Below are 23,603 nucleotides of genomic sequence, written 5' to 3' on the forward strand. Positions count from 1 at the left end.
ACAGTCACTTGGCAGAGAAGAGAGAAGACAGAAGGAGAACAAGGAATAAAGAGGTCAAAGTAACTTTTTTTTTATCTTACAAATATAATTTTGAGTGATTCATTCTACACTGAATAATAACTGAACATGTATCAGTTTAGATGTTGAGCTTTTGGTTTATTCATACAGTATCTAAAGTTTACTCATTTAGCAACTTGTGTTTTGCAATAAAAGAAATGACAAGGTGACCACATCCCTGTGTAAAGATGTTTTTGAACCAATTTCATAAAGTTAACTTCCTCTTTTTCCTTTTGTATAAAGTGTTTGTACTTCTGAAAAGAAGCAGAGGGAGAAACTGACCGTTTCAATCATTACATCAGGATGTTTGTTTTCATCTGGGTGATTCTGCTTTTCTCTGTGACAGGCAGCACTGCTGACACGGGTATGCATTGTTTTTGAAAGATTATATTTGTGCATTTTTAAAATAAAAAACAACTGACATAATTTGTGGTGATATGTGTGCCTTTAAGTGTTTAACTGAAGACCAAGAAAAGAAGATCTTGTATTTGTCCAGCCTGTTTCTCCGGACATAACTGAGCTTAGTGTAATATCAACATGAGACCATTTTCTCAGACTTCTTCAATTCAGCTCCTTACCAAGTTACTCATTTTATATTATTTTTTACTGTGTTTTCGAAAGAAATCAAATCAGTTTTCTTGTTTTAGAGGTTTAAATACTAGTGAAGGAAACTGATGTCGATCCAGGTGTTATTGGGGTTGAGCTCTTAAAATGCTCCTTTTCTTCTCTCACTACACTAATCTTTGGATCAGAATTCAGTAATCTCCAGTAAAGAAGTTGATTTATTTCTCAGAATCAAAGAAAAAACTGTTTAGTTTTTCCACCTTGAGTTTAGCAGCACATTAATTGGAGGACTTAAAACATATACTGGCTTGGAAACTGTGGGATATATTGTATTTATATTACTTTTTTGTTTATCTAAAACAAATTATGTAACTTTTAAACCAGAAAAATTCTAAAAGTTTTAAGAAAATATGTGAAATACTGAAATACTGTTGTTTGCTCAACACTGTTGACAACAGCACCTACATAAACAAAACCAGAGGATGTACTGTGCCTGTCAGGAGTGGTAGCATTGCTCCATCATTTGTTAAATATCACCGTGCATCTTCAAAATCTAAACATCCTGTGTCCCTGTTTTCCTCTCACTGCTTGTATTAACAGGTGCCTCAGAAGTGATGATAACACATTGTGAAAATGAGAACTGTATATCCCTGAGTGAAGGAGAGGTGACAGCAGAGGCTGGACTCTGTGTTGTCATACCGTGTTCTTTCACCTCCAGACCTGGCTTTCCTCCCAAAAATATAGTCTGGTACAAATGTGACCCATCGAAACAAAGATGTGGAGATTCAGACATGATATTTCATACTAACAATGACAACAATGTTCAGTCTGGGTTCAGAGGACGAGTGGCACTGCTGGAGCCTGACATGAGTCAGAACAACTGCAGCATCATCATCAGTGACCTCACCGAGTCCGACTCTGGATCATATCAACTCAGACTGGGTACTCGTTACTTCCTGTGGGTGCTAAATGAATACACATTCTCACCCAGAGTGACTGTCTCTGTTAAAGGTATGAAGAGCTATACAAATATAAATAGTGAAGCTGTTTATTGCTGTGCTATGAACTGCACCAGCATATATGATGTATTTATAGTCTTCATGGAGCAGTAATGTTAGAAGCTGGGCAGCTCTTATGTTGCACCCTGGCGGTTGGCTGTATGATAGTGTGAATAGACTTATTGCTAAGCTCTGCCCCCTTAGATCACTCGCACAATCAGTGCGCTTCAACTAGCAATGGCAGCCATAGACATATAGACACCACATTGACTGTATTGGCCTGTTGCTGTGATATGTCAGCGTGTCCGCCATATTGGATGTGGCAGGTCTGCACTGCAAATAAATACAAGAAGACATAAAAACTGTGGGTTAACATTTACATTGAACTGATTTGGATGATTTTTTTTTGCATTGACATATGGCCAACAGAGTCAATGCAGCTTCTACATATAAATGTCTATGATAGCAGACATATCCAAAGATGTTGTACAGAACTTTGGGGAACAAAAGTTCCTTCTTTCTCACAGAAGCCATCAAAAAGGTCCTCACTATGCCTTGGTATTAGCATTGGCCAGCCTTTGCTTTCTTTATAATGTTAATGTTTTTTAGCTGGGTGGACTTTAACTACAACCTTTTGCTATAGTTAACAGATGTCCTATCATTAAAGAACAAAAATACTAAGACTACGTTGAACACATGACATTATGTGCTAATGTTACGAAGCTGAAGTTGGCCATAATGTTAGCGGCTATTAGCAAAGTTTGCTGCAAGGTGACATTATACATAACGTTTCCAACATAATGTATGAGGTTGTATATACTTGCTACTTTGCAGCAAAGTTTTCTAACACAATTGATTTAACTTAGAACAAATGTAGGCATCCATGTTTGTTTATCTTCTTAACATGCCACACAGCGTAATCCAAAGGAGACACTTTGCTCTTTTTAGGTGAGGTTTAGGGAACGGGATAAAACCCTCTCCATTCTCTAGCCACTCATGACACTTCTTATCAGTGTTACATTTACCCTATACACATCATTTTTCATCAAACATTTTTCATCTTTAACTGCATAAATTTAAATAAAACTGCAGGAAAATCAAACCTTTTTATGCTTTTTTGGGTGGTGTGGATTAAACATGCTTTTGCTTCCTCAGACATTGTGCTGTTTAGATTAGAAACACATGACTTTAGTGAAATTTCTAGAATAAACTATATTTTTCGCCTTGAAATCTCAACTGATGGATTCTTGTTATCTGTTTTCCTTATCTTCTTCTTTTTCCTCCTTCTCTTCTTTATTCTTTTTTCTTTTGATTCCTCTGCCTCCCTTTCTGAACACTTCTATCGGTTTACCTTAGCTATTAGGCCCCAACGCATTGCTGCGCAGCAACTATAATTGTCCATTGAAATGTTTCACAAAGTATCTGATTTTTTCAGCCTAAATCTAAGTGAATGATGACCTTCAGGTTGCTCACCTGATTCCACTCACAGACTTCTCTCCCATTAGATCTGACCCAGAAACCCACAGTGATGGTTCCTCCTGTGAGAGAGGGACAGCAGACCACACTGACCTGCACTTCTCCTGGTCTCTGCTCTGGTTCTGATCCTAAAATCACCTGGACGTGGAGAGGAACAGGAGAGAAGGACTCTTACATCACAGGAAACATCTCTGCTTTCAAGACTGAGAATGTGACCCCTGTAACACAGCAACACAGCTCGACTTTGACCTTTAACCCGTCAGTCACCCAACACCATGGCACTGGGGTCAACTGTAAGGTCAGCTTCACAAATAACATCACTGCTGAGAAGACAGTGACTCTGAATGTGACCTGTGAGTATTCCACATGTTGTACTTTATACCCTCACAGTTCACCTTGCAAAAACATTATAAAACGGTTCTTCCAACTCTGCACTGATGTTTTGAGATGTTCATAAAGTGTTGGACCTTTAACATTGAGCTGGTAGGATGTTCTATCTCACGCAGGCTCCACCCTCTACGGTAAATTTGCCAATCTCAACCTGAGCTCGACAGGTTCTCATGGGTCCTGAAAAGTCCGACGTCAGGCCAGGTTCTCACTAAAACATGTGCATTCACTGGTCAGGTTGAGTAGGGCTCAGGGGAAAAACAACCATTTTACACAAATATATCAAAAATATAAAAAGTGAGCACTCTGCGCTTAATTTGTTTAATTATTATTTCCTTGAGATGTAAATCCAACATATGTATTGCTTTTATATATTCATTAATCAGTTGATGATATTGATTGATATATGGTTTCATTCTACAGTCTGAATCTAATTGAGAACACTAGCATACATTTCCCACCCAAAACAATAATGCCATAACATCAGAAATAAACATAAAAAGCTACAGTGCAGCATTGACGACTTGGGTGTGTTTTAACCTTCCATCAGCAGGTTCACAAAAGGGTGTGTCTGTGACAACCAATCATATCTCTTAAAAGAATTTGTCATATCAACAGGGTCAATCACACCTCCTCACTAAAGCTAGGGATACACTACATGACTTTACACTGGATTTCTATAGTATTCACAATCATGATTACTCCGTCCTAGTCCACTCCAGTCAGCACAAGTTTTAACCAGTTGGTGTGGCAAGTTGGCAGAGAAATCTGTAAGTTTATGAGGGGTACTGACTGCAACTGGCAAGTGTATGAGGAGAACAGACTCCTCCCGACATGGGTCGGGGCATATAAAACATGTTTGATTTTTAAGAGTTGACTCTGGAAGCTGTGTACACTGCTCACCGAACCAACCACAGAATGTGTACTGTCAATAGCCAATGAACATTTTGTCACTATCCCTACGCTGCACCTAGCAGTTGTCATTATTGCCTCTGCAGTCTGTAGAGTCCATACTCCTCACATCTACCCCTCTACCACTTCCCCCAAATGTTTTTTCTGTTTCTTTTCTTTTTTAGTGTAGGGACATATAAACACTGCTGCTGTCTTCAAGTCAAGTCAATTCAATTTGATTTATAAAGCCCATTTTCACAAAACACGGTTTGCCTCAGAAGGCTTTACAGTGTACGACATCCCTCCGCCCTTAGAACCTCACATCACCCAAGGAAAAACTCCCAAAATAGAACCCCAGGAAGAGCGGCAGAGGATGATGAGGGATCCCTCTTCCAGGATGGACAGACGTGCAATAGATGTAAATAATATAATAATAAATAACATCCATGTTTGTTTGTTTCTCTTCTTCTTTTTCTTCCTTTTCAAAGTTGTATGTTTCTGTGCCACCCCCGGCCACAGCAAACCGGTCTTAAAACCATGGAGGCAGTTTCACACCAAAAGCTGCATTATATTTAAAATGATTAGTACAAAAATATTTTATATTGAAATGCACTGCAAGCAGGAAGAACCAGGTTGGCTGTGTGTAACACTTTCCTGTAATTGGATAACAAGCAAAGAAATACATCAGAGCAAAATACGTCCTAGATGCTCAAAACTAAAACAAAACCAAAGGTAAAGACCAGAGCAGCGGCTAAAAATGTAATTGATTTCAACTGCAAATTCCTTGCAACAGAACAAAATCATACATTTTTAAAAAAATAGAAATCATTCACTCTTGCTGTCCCATGTGTTGATATTAGAGTTTTTGCTATATTTTGCAAATTTTTTTCAACTCAGTGGCCCCTTCTGCTGAAACACGACTTTCCTACGATAGAGAGGCATTCGGGAAAAGTTGTGTGGGTCTTGGACTGAATGCAGCAGACTACGAGAGGATCTGCACAAATGGCATATACCAAGTTGCCAGTCAAAGCAAAGGGGAGAAATTAAACTGAAAGTGCTGGACGTAGAGAGGGAGTCTAACCCGCCTTGGATCAAGAGCTGTTCCTCTACCAGCCTTCTTCTGGCTAATGTCCGGTGGCAGGAGAATAAAATGCAGATGCGAGGCTCACTCAGCAACGGGAGATTAGAGACTGCTCTGTGCAGATCTGAATGGACTAAAAACCACTGCCGCCGACCGCTGGATTGGGCTGACAGCTCTGCCACCTCCCCCTCCTCCCCGTCACACGGACAGGGATTTCAACTGAGCACAAGAAACTTGTGCTTCAGGAATATACACACCAAAGACACAAGGGTCACCAATCAGCTATTATGGCTTAAATATAAAGGTCAGAGAGCAGTGAAGACTAACACATCTTTCATCAGGTGGGAACCTCCTTGCATCAGTGTTTCACCTTGTTGGTCCCACAACACCTCCAGGAGGCTAGACAGTGAACTTTGGTGTCCCAAATCCACTCCCCTAGTGGCAGTTCTCACTGCTCATATGCAGCCCAAACAGCCCTGCCACCTTCAACAGACCCAGGCTCCGTTTATGCGAGCTCCAGGTAGTGGCAGTACCACCTGGCTATCACGGATACAAGGCTAAGCTAAACTACTACAAAGCTCTTGCAGATACAAACTAAAATACTACAAAGCTATCACAGTTACAAGGCTAAGCTACGCTAAAACATGGCTATCACAGAGACAAGGCTAAGGCTAAGCTACGCTAGCTAGGCTAGCTATCACATGGCTATCACAGCCCAAACAGCAATGGCACCTTCAACAGACCCAGGCTCTATTTATGCAGACTCCAGGTAGTGACTGTGCCGATGCTACCCTCCCTAGCACATGCATCCCAATTACCAATATACTACAACTCACATACAAGACTCAAGCTAAGGGAAATAAAGATGAATTGGATCAACAAACACACTTACTTGGATGGCAGCATGGTCTCACACAAAGAGCCTCAAACAGGCCACTCCCACTCCTAAATACCCTCACACTTCCTGTATTTTCTCCTGAGAGGACTGATTGGTGGATCTCTCCACCTAATCTCAAGGAGTTGTCCATTCAGTGGGTCCCCCTGCTGGTCCTCAACTACCATTGTTCCTCCTAATCCAAATCCATTTACTGGATTTAACTGCCTCATCTGACATTTCCCTCCCTGTCTTCCTCAAACTCTGTCCCCTTACTCCTAGTTCCTCCAGGAGAGAGATAGCTGATCCAGCTACAATTCCCCTAGATCCCACTTCAACTGGGCGAACCCCAGCTTTCCATCCTTTCTGCTCAGCTTCTGCCTGTGTACCTCAGTTTCTTCCTTTCATAGGCTTCTTCCACTTAGGCTTCCCAAGGGACTGTTAGCTCAGTGAAATAAACGATCTGTTGACTCACCAACCACAGCACTATGTCAGGTCTCAAATTATTACAGACTATTTCCAGGGGAATAACAAGCTTTCCTCCTAAATCTGCCTGCATTTCCCAATCACAAGCTCCCTCCAGGCCACCACACAACTGCCTCCTGCCTAACTTACTGCCTCTATGTTTCTCCCACTCTCGTACAAACTGGACATCTAGACTCTCTTTTTTAAAACCTCCTGAATTCACCTGTCTTCTTCTCCCCTCAATACCTGCAGCTAAGCTTCTCAACACCTGATTATGTCGCCATGTGTACTGGCCCCGTGATAAACTAATTTCACAGCTTGACAAAATATGTATTAAGGTTGCAGTACCTGAACACAATGGGCTGCTCTCCGCCATACTTCACATATACACAACATTAAAGTTCAATTCAAGCCTCCTGAGCAGTACAGCATTGGAAGAGGCATTACTGCTGCTAACTTGTTTGCTCTGTTTTTGTAACTTCATGAGCTAGCCTAGCACTAGCAGTGTCACCTGATAAGAAGTTTCCATGCTCCTTGTCCTCATCTTGCCCCCAGCCTGTAATGTCACTCTGCTGGTATCAGCCTTTTGCTGCTCATCTAATTGCTCAGACTGTTAATGTTATCACTACCTCTATTGTCATGAAGACTTTGCAGCATCAGCCTCGAGTACTTTTTTTGTCTCTGACCTTTCTGTTCCACGTATTCATTTTTTAGTTCTATTATCCATCTAATTTACATTCCACTCACTCTGCTCTTTCTGTCTCGATTTCATTTATTTCCTGCTTTAACTCTGACATTATGTGGTGGACTGATCCATTTGATGGGGGGGGGGAGTGACACTGGCTGGTACCACTGCTCCTACTTTACAGGATTGATAGGCTGTTGACAGTTTTGGTACCATGTAAACTCTAATCAAATGTGCTGTCCCAGCCTGTTCTCACTCCGAACTTGTCTAATAGCTCCACTCTGTCAGTGCTTTTAGCGTACAAGTGTGATGCCAAAAGTCACCTTCCATGTCCAACCAGAACCTGCCTGGACAGAATCAGATGAGAATGTGCTTGGACAGCACCAGTGGGATTGTAATAATTAAGTGAAGGATGGCCGGATGTCACTGGGTGCATCCACATGCAATGCGCACATGCGGTGTCACTTGAGAATGCGACTGGATGGAACTGTTCATTTGCACATTAAACGGTAAAGGGCAGTGTCAGGTATTAACAATGCCAGTAACCACATAATATAAGGAGCGCAAGTGCACTTGTGACAGAGTGCTGACGTGCTGAGGTACCACGGGTAAGTGTGATACCTCATTTCTGGTGTATCTCTGTCCATGCCTCTGGTAGCGTCTCTGTGCTGCTCCTACGAGTGATTCCCACCTAATCTTCTAACTTGCTCCTTACTTCAGCTGCTTCTTACTTGTCTGTGACTGAGAACTCACATCAGTTTAACGCATACACTCACAGCTGTCTTCTCCTCTCAGCGGTTTTTGTATTCTGTTTAATCACACAGCCGCTCACTCACTGTTAGCTCATTAGCTACTTTAGCTTTAGCTCTGGTTAGCAATGGCTTCTCCCTGCTCTTCTCCCTCTTCTGCTGCTCTCTCCTGCTCAGTGTGTCAGATATTGAGTTACTCCTCTGCCCCCTTTAGTGATAGTGGTACTTGTAACAAGTGTAGTTTATTTGCTGCACTGGAGGCGAGGCTTAGCGATCTGGAAGCACAGCTCCGCACCATGGAAAATCCCTCTTTAGCTGCGATAGTTAGCAAGCCCCCTGTAGCTGGTGTGGACCGACATAGCAAAGCCTCTGTTAGCTGTCTCCCGGCAACCCCTTGCAGTCGGGAGGCTGGGTGACTGTCCGAGTGAAACATAGTAAGCTGAAGCCCACGGTACACCTCCCACCCCCCTTTCACGTTTCTAATAAGTACTTCCCACTCAGCGACACACCGGCTGAGGACACAATGCTGGTCATTGGTGGCTCTGTTTTGTGAAACATGAAGTTAGTGGCACCAGTGGCCTTAGTCAAATGTATCCCTGGGGCCAGAGCGGGAAACGTAGAGTCAAATCTAAAGCTGATGGCTAAGGCTATGCGTAAATACAATAAGATTGTTATTCACGTCGGCGGCAATGACATCGGGTTACACCAATTTGAGGTCACTAAAATTAACATAGAGTCAGTGTGTGAGTACACAAAGACGATGTCGGACACCGTAATCTTCTCTGGACCCCTCCCCAATGTGACCAGTGATGACATGTTTAGCCGCATGTCATCACTCAACTGCTTGTTGTCGAGGTGGTGTCCTGCAAATGATGTGGGCTTCGTTAATAATTGGCACTCTTTTTGGGGAAAACCTGGTCTTATCCAGAAGGATGGCATCCATCCAACTTTGGATGGAGCTTCCCTCTTCTCTAGGAATCTAGCTGAGTTTATTAGAAGCCCAAAGCCATGACATCCCAGAGTTGGGACCAGGGTGCAGAGTCACAGTCTTACACACTTCTCTGAGCTTCCTCTAACAAAGTCACACACCCATAATGTAAATTTTATAAAAGGCATGTCTGTCCCCCAATCACTTCATTTGTTTAAATCTAAAATGAATAAAAGGGGAGTTGTACAAAAAAATCTCATAAAAATTAATACATCCCCTGTCAAACAGCATCATAACAGGAGAATTAAATGCAGACTCATTTAGAGGACTCAACATTAGATCCCTATCAACCAAAGCTCTTTTAGTCACTGATTTAATATTGGATAATCGTATTAATTTATTATGCCTCACTGAGACCTGGCTTTGTCCTGACGAGTATGTTAGCCTGAATGAATCCACTCCTCCTGGTCATATAAATAGTCATGTTGCACGTGACACTGGCCGAGGAGGGGGAGTGGCTACTATTTTTGATTCAAGCTTTGGAATTCACCCTAAATCTAAGCTAAACTATAGTTCGTTTGAAAGCCTTTTTCTTATTCTTTCTCACCCATCCTCGAAAACTCTACAGCCAATTCTATTTTTTATAGTGTACCGCGCCCCCAGCCCATACTCTGAATTTCTATCTGAATTCTCTGAGCTTATATCAAGTTTAGTGCTTAAATGAGACAAGTAGTAGTAAGTAATTATCATAGGGGATTTTAACATTCACATGGATATTAATAGTGACAGCCTTAGTTCTGCTTTCTCCACGCTTTTGCATTCAATTGGCTTCAGGCAGTGTGTACATAAACCTACCAATCGCTACAACCACACCCTAGATCTTGTCCTAGCATACGGCATTGATATCGAAGATTTATTAGTCTTCCCCAAGAATTCCACTCTGTCTGTCCATTATTTAGTAACTTTTAATTTTTTATTACTTGACTACAAGCCTCTCAGCAAGAGTTACTATTCTAGATGTCTATCTGATTCAGCAGTGGCTAAATTTAAGAAATTGATTCCTTCTGCAATCTCTGCGATCAGACCTGGACTCTGTTGCACCTTTCAAGAAGAAAATAATGAAACAAAGAAAATTAGCCCCATGGTTTAACCCCCAGATCCGTAAATTGAAACAAACATTGCGAAAATTTGGAAGAAATTGACTTTCAACCAACCTCAGAGAGTCCCGTTTAGTCTGGCTGGATAGTCTTAAATGTACAAGAAGGCCCCCCGACATGCCAGAGCAAACTATTACTCATCATTAATTGAGGAAACTAAAAACAATCCCAGGTTTCTTTTCAACACTGTAGCCAGGCTGACTCAGAGTCTCAGCTCCATAGAGCCTTGTATTCCTTCAGCCCTTAGCAGTAATGACTTTATGAGTTTCTTTAATGATAAAATTATAACTATTTGAGATAGAATCCATCACCTCTTGCCCTTAACTGACCTGACCCCAGACTCAGGTAGCTTGGATATGGCAGCAAGGCCTGGAATTGATTTGGACAGTTTTTCCCCCATTGACCTTCGTCGACTCTCTACTCTGATTTCTGCATCTAAGCCATCAACATGCCTGCTAGACCCCATCCCAACAAGGCTACTTAAGGACGCTTTACCCTTATTAGACAATTCTTTATTAGATATAGTTGATGCGTCTTTATTAATGGGCTATGTACCACAGTCCTTTAAAGTAGCTGTCATTAAATCTCTTCTAAAGAAGCTCACTCTCGATCCTGAGATTTTAGCTAACTATAGACCAATGTCTAATCTCCCCTTTATTTCTAAAATCCTTGAGAAAGTGGTTGCTCATCAACTCTGTGACTTTCTCCAAGATAATAGTTTATTCAAGGACTTTCAGTCAGGCTTTAGACTTCATCATAGTACAGAGACAGCACTAGTAAAAATTGATAACAACATATTGATTGGTTCTGATCAGGTCTGGTCTCTGTTTTAATTCCTTTTAAATCTCAACGTCGCTTTTGACACCATTGACCATCAAATCTTACTTCACAGACAGGAACAGTTAATTGGCCTTAAAGGAACAGCACTAACCTGGTTTAAATCTTACTTATCAGATCGTTCCCAATTTGTTCACATAAATGATCAATCATCCACGCATACTAAGGTCTGCTTCGAGTGCCACAAGGTTCTGTGCTTGGACCAATCCTTTTAACTTTATATATGCTTCCTCTAGGCAACATTATTAGAAAACACTCTATAAATTTTCACTGTTATGCTGACGATACACAAATGTATCTATCTATGAAACCAGATGAACCTGATCAGCTATCTAGACTTCAAACATGTCGTAAGGACGTAAAAGCCTGGATAAGCCGTAATTTCTTGATGCTGAATTCAGACAAAACTGAAGTTATTGTTCTTGGCCCCAAGCACCTCAGAAACTCCCTTTCCAACAATGTTATTTCTCTAGATGGCATTACATTGGCCTCTAGCACATCTGTAAGGAACCTCTGTGTTAATAGATGCCATAGTGCCATAATGTGTAGCCTTATTTAGCCTTTGAGTAGAGAATATATAGTTCATATCTGTCGAGTCTCTTTGACTTGGTAACTGAGTAATATAATATATAACTATTGTGCGTAACATTGCAAAAATTAGACATATCCTATCCCAGGCAGATGCTGAAAAATTAGTACATGCATTTGTCACCTCTAGGCTGGATTACTGTAATTCCCTATTATTCGGTTGCCCCAACAAATCTCTTAGGTCTCTCCAGTTGGTGCAGAACGCTGCTGCACGTGTTCTAATGGGACTTGACTTGACGGGTGGGGAGGTGGATGGGTCCTACAAACAATTCACTTTCATGCAGGATTCAGGAGTTTGAGAGAGTTTTGATTTTTTCTACACCTTATCATGTGCCTTGTTACGCCCGGCCTAGGGGATACCTGACATAACAGAAAATGACCGTCTCCTTCCTTTCTCCCAAAAGATGACCCAGAAAATGAAATTACAGTCCTCAAAATTCTTATTTAATTTCTCTCAAAAATTAAATAGGCATCAGAGAGAGGCTAAAACTGGTGAGTGTGTGTGTGTGTGTGGGGCGGGGGGGTTAGTATTAAATGAAACAACTATTTACAATATGTTCATACTCAAAATCAATGGCGATCGCATTTGGAGCAAGGAAGAAGGCAGCAGCGTGACAGCTCCCGCAGCTCCTTTTAAAATCTCTGCTGTCATTCCTTCAACCAACCACGAGCCAAGCCACATGACGAGCTCCGTCCAGTAATGTCCTCTCTGCCCAAATCATCTGCAGCACAGCACACAAGACTGGTACTACAGCAGAGGACAGGCGCACAGACAGAGACAGGCACAAACAGCAAAACAACCTAATGATAATAATAACACAATTTAACACACATTAACAATAATATGACTCACAGTCATAAAAGTGGGCTGCAACCGGATGGTCTATCTCTATTTTTCTAATTTTTTCAAACATTGATGGCCTTGTGGCCCAAAACGTCTAGCCTGTCATGTCATATATAGCTTGTAAAAGTCTGTGTTCTGTGTCCACAGCATATCCAAAGATCCTAAATAGCTCCAAGTGTGAGCTTCAGTCTGAGGTCCTGACCTGTGTGTGTTTCTGTGAGGGGTTTCCTTTACCCACCGTCAACTGGCCACTGCTGAAGAACTACGCTGAGTACTCTGTTATGACCATTGTGTCAAGGCACAAAGTCAACAGCACCATCAGGCTGACTGTGAGGGACCACAGCAACACCAGGGTTGTGTGTGTCAGCAGCAGTGTAGTTGGGGAAGAGCAATACAGCATGACCGTCACAACTATAGAGAGGCAAGAAGGTGAACATACACACACACACACACACACACACACACACACACACACACACACACACACACACTCACACACAACCAGTCACTGAAAAGAATAAGAATGAATTGATGACATAATGTTTGTTCATTGTATTTTTAATGACACCACCAAGAAAATGATGTGCAATTAGTGGTCACAGATCCACAAAGTGAAAGAAACTTTCCAAAGCACATTGTTTTCCTTTGATGCTCTTATTCACTTCCTGCACATTCTTTGGCACACTGATTAGAAGCCAAAACTGAACTGTCTTAAGCCTGACACTGTCATATGTTCACATTTGATCTGACATTAAGGCAGAGCGTCAAACACAACATTAAAATTAGCGCCTGTAGATGGGATTTTGAAACAGGCATTAACCCTTTAAATAGGTTATAGACTTCTTTGCGATTGCCAGTAGAGCAGAGCTGTGTATGCGGCTTTGCAGCAGACGAGTATGCCTTTCTGGATACTTCTCTTTATTTATCTCTTTCTTATTCCGTTTCTCTTTTAAACTTGGTGCACTTTAATTTGGGTCAGTTCTTGAGCACTGCTTGGGTGGAGACAAGATGGTATTTTTTGGTCATTTATCATTGCATCTCATTTGGTAAGGAGCTGAAAGAAGCTGGTTGTTGTGTTTCTATGAATGCTGATCAGAGCCAGAGCCAATAAAAACCTGTGACTACTCTTGAGTCCATCGACCTCCTGGTGAAGGTAAAGATAAGATGTCTCTACCCATGTTGTCTTCTGCACTACACTTAAGTAAACCTTTGTGGTAAGTAGGAACAGTCTCCAGGGTCAAGCTCATCAATCTTTACCTCATTAGGGTTATGATAGGCATTCATTTTGTATATTTTAAATTGTGCAAAAATAACAACATCAAAACATTTAATGAGTGTGCATCAAGTTTGAAAGACAGACTGAATAAGCAAGGGATTCATAGAAAGAAGTAATTACCTTCAAGTTTTCACAGGCCTCCATGCTGCTTTCTACCACCTGTTTTCTGGCCTTACATTGAACATGACACACAGACACACACAAACACACAAACTCTTCTGCTGTAACACAGCTCTGGTCTACTGCCAATGGGAAAGGACACATTTAGCGGGTTAGGCTTTCAGGAGTTTTGGAGTTAAATCCTTTATCTCTCTGGAAGGCTTTTATACTAAAACCTTACAGGAAATGTGGTATTATTTAACAGCTAAGAAAAAAACTAAGAAAAGTACATTTAAAAGAAAATTTCATAAACTTACTTTATGAAAATGCACATTATGGTGAAAAGTTCCCCATGGCTTCTTCTTGGACTTCAGCTGTAATAACAACCCTGCCATCAACTATCATTTGAATAATTTTTGTTAAAAGATTTATTATATTGATATTTATCATATGTAACAAGTACCCACTGAGTGTACATCATAAACTTGAACAGTCATTCAGTCTGCATTCTGTCATTTCTAATAGCAGATCAACATGGACCAAGTGCAGTGCTGCCCTGGGGTGTCACTGCTATGTCTCTTATAGTGAATGTAATCTGCATAATTGTCTTGATGTTCCTTTGGTATGTTACCACTTCATCATTTTATTAGTTAAAGGCTCTGTTAATGCAATGGAGACTTTTACATCACGCACTCTCCTCTTTCTCTATCTTCTCTCTAAAGCAACAGGAGAAAAAAAGTGAAACCAAACCAAGAAGATAGAACTTATATGTCACTGCAGAGAAAAGACCTTTCAGAAGAGTATGATGTCATCGCCCGACCTGTGAAGTAACAAATGTCAGCTTCCACTGACGGTTCATTCAACATGTGTAAGATTTTATGATTTTTTTTTTTTTTTTTTACCGTATATTTTGGATTCCACAGTATTATTATTTTAGTTCCCCTTTCATGAACCTTTGCTGAGTATGTGTTATATTGCAAAGTCCTTTTCATGTTGTTGCACCATCAACACTAACACCTGAGAGATCTCCAGTATGATTGCAGTCATCTTTGTAGCTGGGATTGAAGTACAATGCTGATTTCTTAACCAGTCTGAAGATCTGAAACAGTCATTTTCAAATTGAAAGAACTGATATTTTAAATTGAATTGTGAATATGCTTATGAGTTGGAACTGTGTTAACAACTTTATCTGCAACAATGTGTTTGGAATACATTTTGCAAGGTCAACCCAAAAAGAAAGTGATAATTAAGTATTTAATATTTGAAATAGTTTGCTGGTAAAATAGTCAGTTTTTGTCATACACATTGCCAAATTATGCAGGGCTATAGTCCCACAGATGCAGGCTCTGTCAGCTGCTATCTGCATTTCCCATGAATAGTGAAAACACCTCTACAGCACTCCAAAGGCCCTCTCTATATCTCACATGTGGGAGGCTTCAGGAAGGAAGGAAGAAGCCGTGGTTTCAGAGGATATGAGTCCCCCATTAAACTCCATTAGATTCTGACAGGTTTTCTATTAAAGGCTTCTGCAACACTGGGAAACCTCGAAGAGCCCACTTTGTTTAGCTCAGCAGGTTGGTGTGGAAACTGACCACTGACCTTCCGATTAGAGGACGACCCGCTCTACCTCTGAGCCACAAGCACGAAACCTTTTCTATTGGACTTAATTACTGTAATGAATATGTAAAAAAACGACTATTGTAACATGTTTGAGTTTAAAGGGTCACTCTGACACCTACCAGAGGAGATGTGTTGTTTAAATTAATCAACATATCCCCATAATAGATACTACTTCAAAAAATGTTGGGAAAAAGACCCAAAAATGAAGTAAGAATGCATTGAAACAAATGGGGTGAATGTTTCATTTTGGCCTGTGTGCAGAAAAATGTTTTGAAAATTATTTTTTAATGGAAAAGAAGTGAATACTCATCAGTAATCCATGATCTGTAAGAGGTGGAAAAACTTTGTACATTAAATATGATATTAATTCAGCTAAAGATAATGTTTATGCAAAAAATATATATTTTAAAAATACTTTCAGATGGCTCAATTTGACTACAGAACATTATTATTGTTCCTTAAAGTTGAACATAACAGGAGGGTTAGTGTCACATTCAACTGATTCCATTGTGTGACAGGAGCTATATTGTCACAAAACACACAGAGTACACACAGACAACACACAGAGAACACATAAACAATGCTCTTTTTACTGAAAGGTTTACAGTGATGGAGATAAAGATCAGGTCTTTGAATATGTGAATATATATGACTTGGTGCAGCTTTATCAGCAGAGGCTTTTACATTCATCCAGTCTGATCAGTTCCTCTGCTGGGGAATTGGCGATCAAGCTTTCATTCTCTCTGCCAACTCAGACTGCTCTCTCCGCTGTATGAAGGATGAGCAGGAAAGAAAACCGAGAGCTGGAAGGTGGGAGTGCAATGCATTTGAGGATTTAAATACCTGGGTTTAATGAATAGCAGTGTGTGCATGGCAAGGTTGCGGAGGGAACAGGGACAGACAAATGTGTCACTGAATAAATCTATGTATCTCAAGGCAGAGATGATATTTGAAAAACAAATCAAGAATGAAAAAAGGCAGTGCAGAATTGCTGGTGTATTCATCATATTTAAAAAGAACCACGGAAAAGGAGGATGGACCACAATGTGTATTTGTCTCTGAATGTGTGTGTGTGTGTGTGTGTGTGTGTTTTTATGTGTTTGTTTCCTTATTATAAGCCTTCCACACTACCCTCTAGCTCTCGGTTTACTTTCAGGATCCACACTCTTCCTTCCGCAGGACGTTGACTGTCTGCGTCGGCTGGGGAATCAAGGCCGACCCATCAGCGCTCATCCTGCTATCCATTTGTCCTACAGAGAGAGACAGAGGCAGAGAAAGGCTCAGATGGAATGCAGTGGGTTTTATTTTCATTTTCATTTGATTTTACATCCAGCTGGTTTTTCTCCGTAGAATTCATGTAGAAAATTACAAACAGAAAATATCAAAACCTCACAACGTTCCTCAAAACAGACTTCTTTTTTTTTTTTGTTTTTTGTTGTTGTGGTTTTTAGGAATAAGGAATTAAATTTAGACCATTTTTTCTGTGAAATAACAGAAGACATAAAGGATGTAGTGTGAGGCGATACTCAATAATTTCCTTATTGTCAACAAATCCCATTAAAACACCAAAAACCACAATTGTATTTGGTATTCACTATGCCCTGCACCCCTTTGTGTGCAGCTACACCAATCTAGCACATATGCAGTTCACATTAGGTGGGTTTCTATTAAAGATTTGCGCCAAACTTAAGCAATATTTTCAAAATGTCAATAAAACACAGTTGCAAGATGACTGTGTTTCAACTGAGTGATGTTCTGTGACTTCTCCTCTGGTGATAACATTCCAAGAAGCATGGTGATGGATGTTCAAAACATTAGTAGCTTTATTTCTATTGCAGCCACCAAACTAGCCATCATCATTTCCAATCCAAGGCCACGTAGGCGTGTTATGGAGCCATAATGGAAAGGCAAGTCCCTTATACGTGGGAGCGGCCATGTATATGGGATTTCCAGAAAGTGATAGTCCATAAGAGGTATTTTTGGAATTACTTCCGGATGATCCGCTCAACTTTTGAAGAGTTATGTGATGCAATAACATCTCTTGTAGCTCCTGCTGCATCATGCCCGTATGAATGTACCAGGTTGTACACATTTATTTCTGCTGTAAAGTTAAACATGGAGGTCTATGGGGACTGACTCTGTTTTGGAGCCTGCCTGAAGTCGACATTTGAGGAACTGCAGTTTATGGCATGCATTTACTTAATTTTTCAGCCTTGGAGGCTGCCGCTTCCACAAACCACATCAGCATGTGAAGAAATCCAAGCAATGATTGGCTGTGCCTAGTTACAGTTAAGTGGTGATTGGACAAATACTGAGGATGGTATAGGCAAGCAGTCAATTGATTCTACCAACAAATATTGCTTGTGTAGTCAAAACCACCTGCTTCTTATTCAGAACTTGTTAAATACTGTCACTTGGTCAGTTATTTTGGCGTCAGACACCTACACCATGAGCCATCTTTTGCAGCCGTATGATATGCTGCCAGGCAGAGTAAGTTTATAACACGGTTGGACGGAACCTGTCACAGTGGTATGATATGCCAGTATGCAGTATGACATACATATGCAAATGTGAACAGGTTCAACTACACTTAAGTAGGCATTTGCAAGGGTGTGGCAGCTCTGATCAGGGCTGTCCTCACTGTTGCAGGAAAAACACCACAATTACTTGTCCTAGCTGTGATCGTCTAATATTGCATTAAGTGTGTATACTCAGCTGAAGCCTCATTAGATTTACAGAGCTGACTTGTTTACAGAGCAACATGCACACCAAGAGGACACAGACAAAGAATGAAATAGGATGAAAGGCAACAAAGACCTATGTAAAATGAACACAGATCTGAATTTTGAGATGTGAGAAACAGTTCTGTTTTGGGAAAGCAGCCGTTGTTTCCAGCTAACAGAACATAGCAGCTAGTTTGATCGTGAGACTAAGGGTATTATGGAGGAATCACTAACCAAAAGGTTAAATATGTCCTGCCTTTGTAAATGTCTGTCATTTTAATGTGTAATCTCAAATATTGTTATTGAAACATAGAGCCCCCCCGGTAAGCTGTTCAGTAGCAACCTCAGCAGGAGTGATTGATTTGGGCAAACCCACCCAGCAAACCAACCTTTAGCCTGGCGACATGTGGTGCTTGTTTTCTCCGGCTGTGCCTCCCCTCTCACTGCAGCCCGGATCTTCTGTACCACATACCTGCAGGCTACAAAATAACAACATGAAACTCAGTCAATATTAATTTCTATGATGACCTCTGACCTCTGACCTAAATTCTGAAGTGTAGTTCAATATATTTGTTGGCATTGTATCATGTCAGGCTGTTCTGTGTTTTAAAGGAATCACACAGCCCAGTAATTATGCTATACTGCTGATGATATGAATGCAGGAACACAGGGGTTAAAAATCTGAACATTTCAGACAAAAAAAAAATCCTAAAAATGTTTTTAGGTTGCATTAAAAACTGAGTTTTTTCTAGCATTGTCCCAGCTAGCAGGGAACACTCCTACAACACTGGCTAACATTACCAACAGGCTGAAATACTGTTTTAAAGAAAACAATTTATTCTTATGTTCAAAGAATGTTTTAAGGATGTTTATCATTTCACATAATGTTCCTGTAAGGCTAAATGTGGGCTAAGATGTAACGTTTTAACTGCAACATTCTGAAGATGTTTTGGTGATGTTGAGAGGCGACAGATCATAGAATGCTCTTTTATAAAACGTTCCCAAAATGTTACATGTGAAACAATGGAGGAACATTTTCAAAGCAACAGCCAGAACATTTTATTGAGACCTGAGATTACACAACAGTTTTTAAATGAAAATGTAATGCAATGTGATATGTTAACAAAATAAATAAATAGATAAAAACAATAATAAAGAATGTTTAGAGAGAATGTTACCCTGATTTAAAGAAGAACATTCTGGGAACTAAAAGAAAACTTGCCCCTGAAAACGTTATTAAAACATTGCATTGGTTGCGTTGTACCACTCTCAGAATGTTTTTAGAACCAAAACTTGCTAGCTGGGGTAATGTAACAACAACAAAGTATTATTACTTCATTACAGTACTTAAGTGCTTGTTGGAAGTATCTGTACAACACACAGACTGTCATAAAACTCACTTAATTATTTTGTTTATGTCTAACCCTGTGGCCTATGACGCACCCTGTCATTACCCAGGAGAGGACAAGACCTGCACTTCCTGACAGAAAAATGCTGAGTCACTCTGACAGCCAGCAAAAGCAAACCTCTCTCTGCGTCCACTCTGATTTTGGAAAGCTGGTTTTGATTCTTTAAGAACCCATGAGCTTAAGAGAAAATGAAAAAGACTTAATGGTTTATACTTGGTTTTAAGTCTTGATTCAGGTTAATAACTGATGTGGCTAACAGTGCTGTGTTATAATCTCAAATCACAAGTCCCAATAACTTTTATCATTATTGATTTAAACACAGAACTTACAAAAGTTGATGCTTGAAAACAGGAAGAACTCACCATTGATAATCAATCACACCATTTCTGTCAGGTGTGACGCTCTGTGGAACTGGTAAAGTGTAGCTTCAGTGGTGGATCAGGAGCTGTTGAGGTCTGTCTGTGTTCGCGCTCAGCTGTCATCTGCAACTGGATCTTTCCCTCAGTAACAAGCTGAGCCCTCCTCTGACAAACCTGACACACCCCTTCTGCTCTGAGAAATGAACACAGACTCCTCCTGCAGAGGGGAATTTATCCCGAGCAGTCTTCCCTCATCTCATCGGTTTCACTGGAATTTCTATCACTTGTGTGGTCAGTCAATATAGTTCAGTCAATGTTTGTGGACAAGAGCAACTCTGAGCTCTTTAAGTTAATTGAATTACGACAGTAATTTTTGTACAGTCAGTAATAAGAAATCCACAGTCCTACATTACTTAATGTATCCTTTCATAAAGCTGGTTATGGCCAGGAGTCTCACAGATTTCAGACTTATTTAAGGACTTTTATGAGTCACAATCAGTACGTTTACACACACAGTTCAGTGAAGCTACAGTTAAAGCTCAGTTAGGTTAATTTTACTTGGACTCCTGTCCTTTTCCCAATATATATATAGTATATCCAAGTATATCCAACTCCACCAAGGCACATGGAGATGTGCCCTCTTTCTAGCTAGTTGCTATGAACCTATATTATTTATACAGTCTATGATATAGACCCAACAATTCTAACATTTTATTTGCAATAACTTCAGGGTAGAAAACCGCGTGTCACGTACATATAATCAAACGGCACTGAGTTAACTCTGCCTTCGCTGATTAGTTTTAAGCCACCAACAAAAAAGTTTTAGTGTTCACAACATTTAGAATATTTTCAGCACTTTACATTACTGTCAGACAGCCCTTACCGACGGGGATTTGAAGCCATTATATCAAAAACATCAGATTCCACTGAGAAAAATTTACTCCACTGAAAGCAGAGTTGCTGCTCTGCCGCTGCCTCCATCAGCTGCTGTGGAAGGTAAAGAGGAGACAGTATTCAAATATAATGAACACTTACACTGATATTGATTTTTTTTAGCTGGCTAAAATATGTTTTGCTGTAGCCATCCACAGCAGGACATTGCTTAGCTTCAGTGACAGTGTTGTGGGAGTGAACTTTATTCATCATAGGAGGGGTGGCTGGGTCTCACTTTTTATTTTTTTTTATTTTTTATTTTTTTGTGTCACAAAGACACTAAAATCCATGTAACATGCTTACATGGATTTTAAAGGTGCCATTTCAGTCAGACTAACGCAATAATTCCACCTTTTCTAACATTATGTAAACACACTGACTGATCTCAAACAAGTGACCAAATCAAAGAATGTAACTTATTAGGGATTCTGGGTTTTCACCATGACATCAGAGGCATTTGATCACTTTTTTTCCCTTTCAAGAAAAATAAAAAATAAAGTCTTTTTTCAGCCTGAGTCTGAAAAATGAATTACATGGCTTTGTTGTAAGTGAGCTGTGCTACTGCAATTCCACCTTCATGGGCCTCTTGCTAAAACTACTCACAGGATGCAAGTCAGTCCTCTTAAGCTCTGCAGGCTAAATTTTCCTTCCAGGATTCAGACTGAGGTGTCACTGCTGGTGGTTTAGCGCTCAGTGGCTTGACTCAATACAAATCAGACTTGCTCTCAATTTACAAACCAAGCAGACCTCTCAGGTAACAGGCATCTCTTCCTCTCCCCAAAGCTTTCACTCAAAATTTAGCATTTATGCACATGGAGCAGCTTGCTGCTGACCTCAGACTGTTCATTTATAAGCAAATTCAACATCGTTATTCAGCCAAAAAGTTATTCATTAACTTCTTATTAACTGTTGTTTTTTTGTATGAAAAATGTTATATAAATAAAGTCTAATTGCAACCCAGTATCAGGAAACTTCATTGCCATTAAGGTGAAAACTTCAATTCAGATGAATATTAGCAGTCAGCAAATATTAGGAAACATAATTTATGGTTATATCGTGGTTCATTAACATTCCAGGGCTTTGAGGCAAATTAGTATTGGCTTTAGTAAAAAGCAAAAGCAGAAGAAATTGCACATGGTGGGATGATGCTGCATGTGGTCATGTTTGGGCAACAAAAGCACATGGAAAGCAACGCCGCGACATCAACAAATGCACATGCTGCCACAGATGGTTAGAATTAGGGGAAGGAGGCAAATGGTAAGGTGTAGAAAAAACACACATTAAGACAGGAAATGAATACCTGACTCCTGCATGAAAGTCTGGGTTTATTGGATGCATTCACCTGCCTTCCCACCCACCCTGTAGGCACTCTAGCGCTCCTTATTTTACATCGTTACTGGTGGTGTTTTAATGCCCTGCAGTGTGTCATGTGGATGTGACAGGTTCTGTCCGGCTGCTTTCTCACGTGACACTGCCCGTATCAGCCTGTTATACAGGGTATAATAATCTCCTGACTGGTTCTGTCCTCTGCCTTAACTGTCCAGCTGCATATCATGCGGACACAAACAGTGGCTTTTGGTGTCAGGATCTTATGCCAAAAGCATTTGATAACACTGCACTACTGACATCTTTGGAATGAGAATGGGCTGTTCGTACAACTTAGTCACAACGATACCTTCAGAAGTGCTTTGATTTCCTGCCTTATTCATACAAATAACAATAGGTGTAGCGTCATGTGCTACAAAAAGGGTTGTCTTCAATTGTGCTAATTTCTATAAATCATGTGTTTTCTCAGATTCAAAAACAGCTTGCTAGGCAATTAAGTTTATCTTGTAAACCATTACATACAACAGGTTGTTTCTTACAAAAAAGGCATTTATCCTTTTTTGCAAATAAAGTCTATATGTATTGACTGTTACTCATACCAAGATAAGTTAGATACATTTGAAAAAAAGCACTGTGTTCCAACAACAAAGGAGGTAATATTCTCTATTCTTTTTAGTAATGCATTAGGCTTTTGCAGAAAATGATGTTGCTTGCTTATCTAATGATGTTTACATACCGAACAGTATCAGATAACCGGTTTCAGGTGGAAAGATCATCCTCTCAATGTCAGCTGCAGTGGCAGATCCCTACAATATAGAAAATTAAATACAAAGCATACTCTTGATAAGATGAGTCATTATGTGACACAGCATATGTACACACATTAAAAAAAACCTACATTTGCAAAAAGGATTATTCTTGTAATGGTCTCAGAAGCTAGATGACTTGAAATTCAAGGTCCAAGGTAACTGTCACCACCTCTTAAATTGACAAAAAACAGGAGATTGGCCCAACAGCTTTTAAAAATCAACCATCTCTATAGTGTATAATGAAAAAGTGATGCAGTGATAGTAAGCAACATACCCATTATGAATGCATCCAGTGTTTCTGCTGTTGAATAACAGGAAGTAAGTCTGAAATGTACCCTTTTCTACATACTTACAGCACCACTCCAGGTAAGGATGGGGTAGGATATGAAATGCTTAAGCACATTTATGAATTTGTGTTGGATTAAGTGTTTGCATTGATTAAAATGTTTTGGGAGAGTGGACAATTGC

At 40.2% G+C, this 23,603-nt stretch overlaps 1 protein-coding gene and 1 long non-coding RNA gene across 7 annotated transcripts; one reads left to right on the forward strand and one right to left on the reverse strand.

Moving 5' to 3' along the window:
- The first annotated feature begins 5 nt into the window (after positions 1–5).
- On the forward strand, positions 6–16,654 carry LOC121948935 (myeloid cell surface antigen CD33-like). 6 transcript variants are annotated; one of them, XM_042494486.2, is made up of 7 exons: positions 6–53; positions 301–421; positions 1,222–1,632; positions 3,125–3,448; positions 12,729–13,010; positions 14,482–14,578; positions 14,679–16,654. In XM_042494486.2, the coding sequence occupies exons 2-7, from the start codon at positions 361–363 to the stop codon at positions 14,785–14,787; spliced, it is 1,284 nt and encodes a 427-aa protein (XP_042350420.2). In that variant the 5' UTR covers positions 6–53; positions 301–360; the 3' UTR covers positions 14,788–16,654. The 6 variants fall into 6 exon arrangements, 5 of the variants coding, with proteins under 5 accessions (XP_042350420.2, XP_087938970.1, XP_042350421.2 ...); XM_088082844.1 differs by having other exon boundaries at positions 14–59; XR_015777596.1 differs by having other exon boundaries at positions 35–421; positions 13,633–14,578; positions 14,679–14,729.
- Positions 16,145–20,228, reverse strand: LOC121948938 (uncharacterized). Its single transcript, XR_006106195.2, has 3 exons — positions 20,071–20,228; positions 18,689–18,778; positions 16,145–16,826 (listed from the first exon to the last, which is right to left on the reverse strand). It is a non-coding gene; the product is annotated as an uncharacterized LOC121948938 (long non-coding RNA).
- Positions 20,229–23,603: the final 3,375 nt, after the last annotated feature.

The sequence above is a fragment of the Plectropomus leopardus genome, chromosome 10 (genome assembly GCF_026936395.1).
Source record: "Plectropomus leopardus strain MGB_pleo_1.0 chromosome 10, ASM2693639v1, whole genome shotgun sequence".
Taxonomy (NCBI): domain Eukaryota; kingdom Metazoa; phylum Chordata; class Actinopteri; order Perciformes; family Serranidae; genus Plectropomus; species Plectropomus leopardus.